The sequence below is a fragment of the Diadema antillarum genome, unplaced genomic scaffold (genome assembly GCF_040938485.1).
Source record: "Diadema antillarum isolate AM-2024a unplaced genomic scaffold, OU_Dant_1.0 scf00000135, whole genome shotgun sequence".
NCBI classification, from domain to species: Eukaryota; Metazoa; Echinodermata; class Echinoidea; order Diadematoida; family Diadematidae; genus Diadema; species Diadema antillarum.
This window is the reverse complement of record NW_027271024.1, coordinates 1,256,565-1,269,226: the sequence shown is the minus strand read 5'-3', so window position 1 is coordinate 1,269,226 and position 12,662 is coordinate 1,256,565. Positions and strand designations below refer to the sequence as shown.

Sequence of the window (12,662 nt, the reverse complement as noted above, 5' to 3'; positions counted from 1 at the left end):
GTCATATCCGCCCGATATCATTGCTGGAGAGAGAGAGGTATATAGCTGTTTCTGTGCACCAATATTTCCACTGAGCATTATGATGGAATCTGAATGACTTCTAAACACATGTGGACACAATGTACACACTCGGAAATGTGCAACTGTTAATTTACTTTTACAAATACCAACTTCTCTCAACACATTTTATACGTACATCAAAAATGGCTTTCGCGGCAATTCAATTTACATGGCATATTTTCATGGTAGCTCACATGATATGATACTTCACCGGTATTCATTTTCTAATGATTGACATTAATTGTCATTTTTAGCGATTTATATGTAACATTGACTCCACTTTTGACCTGTGGAAAACCGACATGAAACATCTTGTGCGTTTCAAATACGAGAAAGATATTATAGTTGTATTTGCGTAATGTATACAGTAACCGTGGTAACCAATGCAATTCCACTCTAAAACAAAAATGACCTGTATTGTTCCTTTATGTTGCTGGTTTGCATCAATGCGCCTATCCTCCCTTAAACGAAGAAGCGTAACCGTGGCAACCGACGGAAGCTCAAGTTTGAGTAAAGAGAATGTTGTAAACCTATATACACACAGATGATATACACACGCTCAGTGTATGAAACCGCATCTAAATATACATGGAGGGCTGTATCTCATTGGATTCGATCCGACAACTCATTTTTATTTAGGTAGTGTTCTAAAAAGTCGTTAATATATAGTAAGATTATACATTTCTTTTAAATTCCATTTTCTATAGCCTGAACTGACAAGAATGTAAATTGTCCATATTGCCCGTGTCTTCGTGGTTAACAATAATAATGGGGTGTTTGTGCCCCGACACATTTTGTTGAATTGAGCAGGGAGGTGGAAGATTTTTACCTCCCTGAATTGAGGTAGCAAAGGCCATGGAGCTGCAAAACAAACCGTACATTGTTTCTTAAAAAAGTAACTAAAATGCCGGAGGGTACACAGACCATGATCTGTCTGTACTCGGAGAATCAGTAGGTTGCACGTATATATACCACGTTGTCGCCAAAACTTTTTTTTTCCTGGAGTGCACTTTCGAAATCAATAAACGCGATATCGACTATGGGACAAATTATACACAAAAAGTCCTAACGGATGACACGGCACGCCACAACGAAGAACGGGATCATTACGTAATGGTCCCAGCAGCGAACAAAAGGAGATCCACTGCCCAGCCCACTGAATAGGAAGCCAGCGATGAAACCCGCATCAGTTCGACTACGCTCACACTTTCTTTCACCGTTCTCGAGAAAGCGGGACCGAACGTCAATATCTGCCGTGTATTTGGCCATTGTTCACCGGTTGACTTCGATCGATTGATTACAAGTTGTGTGAAAAGCAGATGCCCCCTATATAATGTTCACTGTGTTCAAGTGCGAGTGCAACATACCGTGAGCTCTGGCGAATTTGCCCCTAATTGTTTGGAAACACTCGCAATTAACAGTATCTACGGAGTACATTTTCACAGTCTACACGATTACGAAGGTGCGACAAAGTCGGTGAGGTGAGTATGATGATTCTTATTAGAGCCCCGTCGGCAAATTGTCGGTTTAACTATTCTGATCAGAATGTGAATTCAACGCGAATTAACACAGACATGAGGTCTAAATGAATGAAAACGTGAATATTTGTGAACAACTGCGTATACCGACGAAACATATGTTTGCATCAAATGAAGACAGCATACTACTTTCGTACTTCCAAAACGGTGCCAGTGTTTGCATTATAATATAGGAGGGCAATGATTTTGTGAAATGTAAGTACTTGAAGAGAGATAGCAAAGAGCTCGATCTTCATAGCTGTATCACCCAGTGCTCGTTTTCAAATGTCGTTTGATTAAACAAAGAGACAGTATGAATATATCTGCCTCCGTATGTCTGTCTCTTCCTCTCTCTATTCTATTTTACATATTTCATGTAATATATAGTATGATATAATAATGTGTGTCTGTTTGTGCATATCATACGTGTGGTTGTATGTGTGTACGTGCTTCTTTATCATAACTGACTTTGTCGGTATGTTTCTACGTAATTTGGTTAACACATTTAACTACACTGGAACTCGCTGTGTCCACAGGTATTGTGATTTCATGGTTGTCGTTATTTTGTACGTTTCTTCTTCTTCATCTCCTTCTTCATGTCATATTTTATCATCATCATCATCATCATCATCATCAATGTTGTTGGTATGCAGTGATTACTGTGTTGGACGAGTCGCTCTTATCGCTTCGTCTAATTTCTGTAAGTCTATAAGGATTTTTGTGACGAGTCTTCCTCGTTAAATTTTCGTAAAATTTCACTACACACCAGGAAAGCAATTATTAGAAATACATAATTTTCTAACTATTTTACCTGGGTTGCTACATCCCGGCACGAAATAACATCCCCAATCTAGAAAGTTTTGGACTCTTTGAAATATAATCAGTATCAGTAGTGCTATATTCAAATGACGGGTCCTATGCGTCTTGCTTGCGCTCTGTCACAGTGGCACCAGATTGTCTGGCTATACACGGACTGGTACTGGACTCTCCTTGAATTTCATACAAGAATCGAATTCGTGATGGCTGAATGCAGTTCGGAATATTGACTTTCCTCTCCAATCAAACAGAAAATGGAGGAAAGTCTATTTTTTACTCCTCTTCCAACCGAGGAAAGAAAGAAAAGGGTCATCGTGCATGACCTAGGCCTCGTCAGGCTTCCCTTGACGACGAGCGGGTTGTCATCCGATTAGATCCAGAGTGTAATCCGAGTAGTAAACTAAAAAATCTTTACAAATACAATGTACGATGTATTTGTGCGGAGAGTTTTTCGAGAAAACTTATGGCTCATGAGAATGTGTAGTCTCTTCGGGTATTATAGAGAGATAATCATATTGAGATCTGACATGCAAAATTTCTAACGAATCTGCAAAATGCCAGGCATAATCATAGTCATATTATGATGTCACTCACTTAATATTACTTCGTTTGACTTCATCGTTGTCATATAGTTGGCATGTTTATCTCGTCATGGCGGGTGAGAGTGACAACGAAAACAATGGCTCAAACATGATGTAGAATATATTTAAGACTCATAAAATAGAAGAAAGGAATTGCACGTCATTTATACACAGCAAGCATGCACGACAACAGCAGAATTCACTATAACTCCAGGACTTAACGATACAGAATGTATTGACTTTTAATGCAGAAATGAAGAGAATTGATAGGCGAGTAACTTCTGTGGTGGGATCCTGCTAAACAATATAACTTTTACAACAACTGTCTTGGTCGAGTCGTTGTCATTGACGTTGACTTCAAACTTATCATTTTTTTTTTGCGTGTGTGTGTTTGCTTATTCGTGGTATTGAGATTGGAACCGTAAAATATGAAGAAAAAAAAAGCAAAGAAAAACCAACCGAAACTATCATTACGGAAGACAGTACCTATTTCATTTTCATTGGTTTCAATATTTGGTGTCAATTTAGCACTCAGAGTTTGAGTTCAAGACTGTATACTTTTATGTTTTTTTTTATTTGTTCGTCCGTTTAAAACAAACTGGACTAAGAAAGACAAAACCTAGCGAAATGCGCAGTTCTGAATTCTGCATTAAAAGTATTAGATATTGACATTCACGTATTTACGAAATAGAATGCTAATTAGTATACATAGGTTACATGTAGTAGGACCTATTCTGTATTCGGTGCTTAAGTATTAGGAGTTTTACTTCAAAATGAATATAGGACTTTTAATTGCAGTTTACTCATAGTGTTCAATGGTTACCCGGGTAATATTCTGGTATAGACAGACGCCTGTTAGTGTTGGTGGCTTACAAACGTATCACCAGGGAGTTAATTGTGACAACTCCATGGTATCACCAATGATATAATTCAAATGCACTGACAGCATAACTAGGAGCGCGCCAAACCACAAAAGCAGGTACCTAGATGCATAATGATATAGGAACAATAGGGAGACATGACAAGAATGAACATTAACATCTTCACTCCATTCCTCGTATTGTGTTGAGAGTTGAAGAAAGCGTGTATCTATGTAAGGTTTCTTTACTCAATAGAAACACCAGCAGGTAATCAATAATGCTCTTTGTTCCGCCTTTTAGCACGCTACATGTAGAATCAATGAGCTAGAACCCCGTCTTGGAATTCTAGTACATTACCGGATAAATGTGTTGACTTAGTGCAGCTGCTGCAGTCCTTTTGTATTCTCGCACTTCTACAAGATCCCAGTAAACTGAAATGTATGATATACATTGTAATAATATGCGCGCTGGTGAGGACATTGAAATTATTTTCGACTTCAACGATTTTGTATGGAACTTTGGTCTCCTGCAAATTATTTCGCCGTATTTTTGTCGGTTAAGAGTCATTAAAGCATTACATCCTCCTCCATGACAACAAGAATTCGAGGATGGGTCTGCTCATTACGAATAAGAGACCAGGGGGTCTCGCGCTCATCTGAGCATCACAAGTCTTCCTTCCACACATTCTTACCGACTATTACCTAAGAAGAACGTACGGCAAATATGGGGAGCTTTGTATGGGTGAGGAGGTATATAGACCTAGCAACCCCCTGGTATGGAGACCTCCATTAGGAGGACGTGGTGACTATATGTATTTTTCTGTAAGTTGCGCTCATTGTAATGTTTGCATGTATTTTTATTTACCCTGTGGAAATGAATGAATGAATGAATGAATGAATGAATGAATGAATGAACATTAGCAATAATACCTGCCAAGTTTGTAGAAAATTTGACGATGCGTTTTTAGAAGAAGATCAAAATGTAAAAGTGGCCCCAAATATGGTCCCGGGCCCAAGGGGACCACCTCTGAATCTGTCATAATTGTGCTTCTACTAAATGTAGGGGTGCCTATACATTGTATTTACTCAGAATATTTCTGGTGTCATAGAAGAACATTTTTTGCTTTAAAGTAATTCAAGGATATACTTATTCGGGGGCAAGTAGGGCATGGTGCCTATACAAATTGTACTTGTACAAAATCATCCCAGCAAAAATACCTGCCAAGTTTGGTGAAAATTTGAACCTTTCATTTTCAAAAAGAAGATGAAAAAGTGAAATTTGGGCCTCATATTGGTCACCCCTCCCCCACCTCTCTCTGCTGATGGCAATGTTTCTGCTATGATAAACTGTGCGTGTATCAACAATCGTCAAAAAATGATCTACTGTCGCAACAAGATACGAAATGCCGAGACATTACAAGTATTTTTGAACAATCAGAATATTTTGGAATCATGGGAATTACTGCTCCTGTTCTTACATTTCCTTGTCTTTTCAAATAATTTTCATAACATCAGCCCAATGAGATCTACGAAAAATATACTCTGTAAAGTTTGAGGATGAAGTTAAATTCTAGTATCGGTTTTCAGGGAAGTAGTATTTTGCTTTTAACTATAACGGCAACTCTGTGAACTTTCCTTCATTATCAATAATGATTTTGTTCTGTTCTGTCCTATTCTATTCAGTTTTGCATTGATGTGAGATCAGCACGAAAGGGTATGATGTGTTTCTAGACAAAGATCTTGTGTATTGTAAATGTGGTGCATTGTGTGCTTGCGTGCCAATTGCAGTTTAAAGAAAGAAAATACGAAACACTGTAAGTACTTTCCCAGAGTTAGTTTTGAGAGAAGGTTTAATTCCCTTCAGTTAATAACTTTGTTTTCTCTGTAATATTGTCGTGTCATATCGTACACCATCGTCACATTTCTATGTATGCATGCTTTATTACTGAAAATAAATGAATACGGAATGTTCTTATTAGAAACACCTGCTTGCACCATTTGCGTCTATTAGACACAATTACAGGCAAGACGGCGAAGTTATTGATTAAACGCTTTGATCATATTTATCATCTACGCTCGATGAGAGCTGACGCATGAAAAATATTTTCCGCACATCTCACTGCTCTACCAGTCTACGATGAGATAAATGATTTTCCACTTGAGGTAAAGTACTCAATCTTTGTCCTTACATGGTTTCGCAAACGTCTAGATATACAGTAACATGATAACTGGCGTACCTTGATACCCTCGTTCGACGAAATCAGAAATGCGATTTCTTTATCTTTGCAGGCCCGACCGAGCCGACCTAAACCTATCGCCTATGCCAGCGGAGCCGATCACGCATTCGTCATAAACGTCTCCTGTAGAGCGAACACCTGTGATGGCACATTACCAATGATGCAGTAATTCTGTCAGCATCATGTGACTTATGACTTGCAGAAATAGCTCGACTCAAAACAGTGCTGACGTATTCGTCGGACCTGACCTAACTACATGTATAGTAGAAAGGGCCCCTGACAGAGTTTGGGACAGCTAGTGTTCGTTTAAAGTGAAGTACGAGATGGGTTTCAACGTGAAATTCGTAAGCGGACCCGTGTCCCGAGATTTGATCTGTCCGTTATGTCGCGGAGTCTTCGTGGATCCTGTGGTCCTCCACCCATGCGAACACATCGTCTGCACAGCGTGTCTGAAGGCCTGCACGTCCCGCGTACAACTCCTGCAGTCATGTCCTCACTGCAGGAGCCCACTCTTTGAGAAGCCAACCCTGGCGCCTCACCATTTCATCGGTCGTCTGCTCAAGCTCATCGTGAAGTGCCATCGCGAGTGCGGCCACAAGTGCGAACTGAGCGCCTTGCCCGAGCACGTCCTTAACGAGTGCATTCTGGGAGTCGTGACGTGCCCGAACAAGTTCAGGGGTTGTCACAAGGAACTCAAGCGGAAGATGCTTGACGCGCATGTGAAGGAATGCGACTTCCGGTTGGTGACGTGCGAGGGATGTGGGACGGAGATGGTGTACTCGAGACTCGCGCTTCACCAAAAGCGACGTCGGTGCGTGGAGGGGAAATTGTTGGGCCAGCGGGTACGGAGCGCGGCGGCGGCCATGCGACAGGTCCGAGAGCACCAGGAGCTCTTGCGTAAGGAGGTCATCACGCTGGAAGGACAGCTGATGAGACTCCGCTCAAGCAAACTCGAAGCCCGCGGCAGGTTGAAGTCAGCACCACCAAGGCTTCCAGGTGGATCGACGTCATCATCGACCTCGACGTCGAGACCACAGTCTTCAAGGAGTACGGTCAGCATAGCGTCGCAAATGTCCACGAAGAAGAAAAGAGGACCACCAAAAGCACCAGCAATATTTCTAACCGATGCTACATCTTCTTTCGATGTATTACCTTTCAACGCGACGTCGACATCCTCATCCAGATCACCCTCTCGTCAAGCCCCAGTCGACCACGAGGAAGATGAGGACTCAATGGCCGTTGCGATGATCGTAGATGGAGAGACGTCATCAGATGAGAGGAGTAGTAGTTATGGCAACCAAGGCGAAAGCATGCTCTCCTGCAAAAGATGCGGAAAGACCTTTCATCCGGACACAAACCATGACAGGGCTTGTCGATGGCACCGTGGGGTGAATAAACTTTTTATTTCCCTTTTGTTGTTAAACGTTCATCTTGGTGTTAGTCCGCTTATCTTTATATTCTAGTTATTACGTAGTTGTTTTTTTTTAGTAACGTAATGAAACCTCTAACGGAGCAATGAACCCATAACCGCGAGTCCTCTCTGGAAAGAAATATTCTGATCTTGTGGGATGTGATGGTCCCATCTTTCATTATAAAGACCACTTTGTTTTGCTTTGTTTTTGGATCTTTCAGCCCTTTCAAACCCGATTTTCATCAAATGAACCTTTATTTCCTCCAAAATAGTATGCTCTTTAATATTTCATATAAGTGGTTTCTATTCGCGCAAAAAGTTGAAACCTGAATCCCCATCTCAACCAAAACTACACCATCCCTTTACACGATGTCCATTTCTGTTTTTTTTTTAATGCACCACTTAACAAATCGCCTGAACTTTGCTGTCAAACTGCGTGGTATGCTTACCATACTTGAACACTATATCCAAAACAGTATCACAATACATGTACCCATCCATTTCCTCCTCCCTCTCCCCCACCCTCCTGACACAATCTTTATCTCTTTTCTTTTCTCATTTTACTCGATTTCCGGTCGGTTCATGATCGGTTCATCCTACGTCTTGTCGATTCGACTTGGAAATATATCCCCGACTTTCGCTCATGACATCACCGTACAGCCTGTAAGTCAATGTTTTGTTCCTGTAAAATCAAGGGGTCTGGAAACGAAATTGTACACTGTGCTTCACTTTTTAAATACAAAGGGCACGAAGAGATTTATCTTTGAAAAAATAAAAGTTGAAGAAAGAGCAAAACTTCATTTGCTACTGTTACTGTAAAAACCGGAAGTCATCACTTTGCAGTTTAAATTGCACCATACAAGTACAACGCTTATCTGTATATAACATCTAACATTGGCACATGATTTTAGTGGGAGCGTTGTGGCATAGCGGATAAGGCCCCGGACTCCAAATTGGATGACCCGAGTTCTATTTGCTTACGTCCTTGGACAAGATGTTTTTACCCACCTTGTCCCTCTCGACCCAGGTGGCCTATACCTCGCAACGATAGGGTAATAATGAAAGGGCCCTCTGATAGAGCAGTGGCAACACTGAAGAGGCTACCCTGAATAAAGAAGACTATATTATTATTATTATTTCTAGATTGCAGTCATAGTCACTGGAAATCAAGGCGTGTGTATCCAGTACAATTACAATGAAAGTTTGATAAGAGCAACCCCTAAATGAGGCTGAATCAAACTCCGACATTCAAAAGGCCTCTGAGCGCACTCGACAGAAACATTTTTGACATCCACGCAACAGCAGTAAGATACGCTGTAGTGTAGGCATATATTTGGGACTGCAGATGTCTCCTATGATTATAGAATATATCTCTTCAACATGTGATATACCTACTGGCTAAATATTTTGAATTTTCTGCTTTCTACTTTCGACTTCTATTCCATTCCTGGATATCCTACCACCAATGCGGCTTGCACTATTACGCGGCCAACCTTCAATATCTAGATCGTAAGTATCGTATCACATGTAATTTCAGATGTTCTGCATGGATAAGATTATGCCTAATTAAGTATACATTGTATAGTAAAAACGTATTTGACGCAATGGGATAGATGACAGTCTTAAATGTCTGAATTTATCTCTATTTCGTACGATTATTGGAATTCTACAAGATTAACAAGGCAAGTTCTTTCAGATCGGAAATTGAATCTTATGATTGGTAGTTAATCTTCTTATCGACTGCCTACCATGGTTACCGTCAACTTAACCATATCACGAGACACCAATACGAATACCTACACATGGAATGTTAAAAAATGGAGTAATTCAGCTCCTTTAAGATGATTTCTATGTTCCTTACTTGGAACTTTGACGACAAACCACTAGCAGACAGCCACACACGCACGAAGGACATCTCCCCACAATACATATCACTTGTATATTTTTATAGTAAGTGTCCACTGAAAGAAAATGGGAAAAAATGAAATAATAGTTTGTGTTGCATTGCAAAGATGAATATTAACTTTAATGTAAAATGCCAATTTCTTCTTTCCTTCACTTCTCTCACACCTATGTGCCTAATCCGGCAGCTGAATTTATTCGTAAGTATGCCCTCACTTTTGTAAGCAGTGTACATTCATGTACTGTATACATATTGTTTTGCACTTATCATATGTTGCTTTTTATAGTTTGATACAAGTGTGTGAAAAAAACCCAGTAAACTTGTCGCTTTTCATTTCAGTCACAGGTTTAAAAGATAAATACATTGTGCAACAAATATGTCGGTATGGAACTTGAAGTTTATCAAAAACAATGAAATACCAACTATCAGCTCAATTGCAGCAGTCGAAAATACCATACCTCCTGCAGCTCATAGGACCCTCTTCATTTTGATTTAATGTAACCTTATGTAAAGAAACTCGCATCATACGTTGTTGCTGCCCAAGCCATAATGTACTGTTTCTGAGTTTGATGGTGGTCTAAGGAGACACGAGGACGACAAATAAAAACACAAGAGACGCCCAAGTACTGAAAATGTAAACAGAGCATGAATCTTTATTTAACTAGTGGCATGTCTCTTTTAGCAGTTATACTACATCATATTCAAAACGAACAATAAAAATAGATGAATGATATTCAGCTGTACTTGTATCTTACCATAATCGTGTGATAATAGACCGGTATGCATATATAACTGCTTCAAGAGTGTGTAATTCTGACAAATCACATCTATATTGGATAGATTAGATATATCTTACCATTATCTTGCACTGTTCAAAATGATTCTTGTCAGTCTCAAGCCATTAACCGAACATTATTCTGTTTTGCTTCTCTTTTCAATTCGTCAACCATGGACTGACATGACAGGGGGTAAGTTAAAAAGTGGCATAATGTGTAAAACTTGGCATCACATTCTTGAATTGAATCTATAATTGAATCTATTTTTGCAATTTTTCTTCAGCGCTTAGAAACATTGTAATAAGCGCTTTATAAATGATATTTATTATTATTGTATTATTATTCATCTCAGCAAATCCATATTTAATCCACACATTTTCACTTCCTCATCGAGTGCATGACACTTTCACCTAAAACTATCAGATTGGGGAAAATCATCCCAAAATATCTAAAGTTTATTTGCTGTAGAAAAGAGCAATATTTGTGGTTACTCATAGCTAAAACTACATGTACATCTCATGTGTAAAGGTTGACACTTCTTTATATTCTCATGTAATCTGTAAATTTGTAAGATCTCTTCAACACAACAGATTTTGTATGGTACACTGTAATTGTCAGATGCTATTCTCAAGACTTCCACATGTGTTATCTATCTTCAGCTAACTGGGTTGCATTACTTGCAGACAGCCCCTTTCTCAAATGGATGTTAGGTACATTGTAGCACCATCTATACACATCACAACTACAGCATATACCATCCTAGATGTCATAAGCATTATGATTGTACTTCAGTTTACCTCTGCAATGGTTTAACACTACTTTTTAATCTTCTTATCCTGCTCTCATTCTGTACTTGCTGCCTTGTGACTGCTTCATCACATACCAGGGGGTGAGTAGAAACTCTTTTTGATAAATAAACTACGAATATTTTATAAGTGGAATGATGGGCATCAGGAGAAGATAAAAGATATACACTGTAGCTAATGAAAGACTTGGCACTTCTGCAAAGAAGTCAAGATACTGGTGTAGTCAGGAAAGCATTTGTACCTTTTGTAGAAATACGATTCTGTGAAGATGAAACAGCCAATGTTTTTACACTTCTGTTTGTTTTTGTTTTTGTTCTTTTATGACATGAGACATTTGTCAAACAAAGACAGTTATTACATAGCTTGAGCTGTATCTAGGTTCACACCAATAACTACAATCTTCGAAAGGCACATTAAAAAGTCTTTAGTCTCCATAGCAATTTAGATGTGAATTTGAATACATTTTACCACCTGATTAAAAATTTTTGAGGCAATAACGTCACTGAGAATAACAATGCACATGCTGTACATAAACACATGACATGTATGGGGGAGAGAAGCTACAATGTACTACCAGTAGCTTGGAGAAACAAACAGAGTCCACTCTGTATAATTGATGTTGGGAGTCAAAGTAAAGATGATGAAAAATGTATGATCAATGATATCAGCTTCTATTCTTTCAAAGGATTGTTATGTACTGGCTTTTCCGTTACATGTACAGTGGAAACTTGATATAAAGAGATCTGATATAACAAAATACCTGATGTAACAGACTAATTTCTCTGGACCCAATGAATTTATTTCCTTTGCTTTGTATTATACATTAACTACTGATATAACAAAATACAGTATGATATAAGGAACAAATCATCTTGGTCCCAAGGATCTTGTCATACTGGGTTTCCACTGAATCTCACTAGGCAAAAATGGTTCCCAAATCAGGGAAATGTTTATATTCTTGTGTCCATATATGGAGAGATATTGACATTTTCAGGAAGCCTCCTACAGAATCAAGGGGACTTGGCAAATCTTTTAATTGCCAAATCTCCATTGAGAAATCTCTATAATTCTATCATGTTGTGTCTCATAATGTCAAAACTCTGGAGGTAGTCTAGAGGAATACAACTAATACTACTGTGATATCAACAAAGTGTGTAAACCGAAAATCAATTACAATTGTACTTCACATTCTCTGCCAATTCATGCATGACGTTCGGCCACCTGGAATTCATGTACACTATAGTTTCTTAAAGTGTATGAGTCGCTAAATTTATAATAAATTTACAATTAACTTAACTAATCAAGTACTAAATTTAAAAGGTAAAATCTGTACATCTTTTTTTCCAGACGTGCATGATTTGTGGCCAGCTGAACTTCAAGCGAGGCTGTGTCGTGGGATACCACCTTGCGGCTGACCCAAGCAAGACCGTCACATTTGCACTTCCCGACAAGGAACACATCATGGCCAATTCTGGCTCGATTGAAGCCAAATCTTAACAACAAACTGCAACACTGTACCTGCCTCATCACCAGACCTTGATCTGAAAGGGCTCATGCTTGAAGCCAATTGTCCTTGGATTCAGGATTCTCTAATTACACACAAGTACATGTATCACATTGGATGTATTTGTGAAGATTACTGGTCTGGAAATCAATACTGTAATTCGAACTTTGCTGACAATCGGGTCATACCCTG

At 39.2% G+C, this 12,662-nt stretch overlaps 1 protein-coding gene across 1 annotated transcript; it reads left to right on the top strand.

The window, feature by feature from the left end:
- The first annotated feature begins 6,393 nt into the window (after positions 1–6,393).
- Positions 6,394–12,463, top strand: LOC139720930 (uncharacterized). Its single transcript, XM_071632260.1, has 2 exons — positions 6,394–7,506; positions 12,314–12,463. Exons 1-2 carry the CDS (start codon positions 6,394–6,396, stop codon positions 12,461–12,463), a joined length of 1,263 nt encoding a protein of 420 aa, XP_071488361.1.
- The last annotated feature ends 199 nt before the right edge of the window (positions 12,464–12,662 follow it).

Bases quoted from the DNA above. Each gene is read 5' to 3' on its own strand.
- LOC139720930 (XM_071632260.1), top strand. From the start codon at position 6,394: ATGGGTTTCAACGTGAAATTCGTAAGCGGACCCGTGTCCCGAGATTTG. The intron at 7,507-12,313 runs GTTAGTCCGCTT...CTTTTTTTCCAG, and splicing joins TGTTAAACGTTCATCTTGGT to ACGTGCATGATTTGTGGCCA.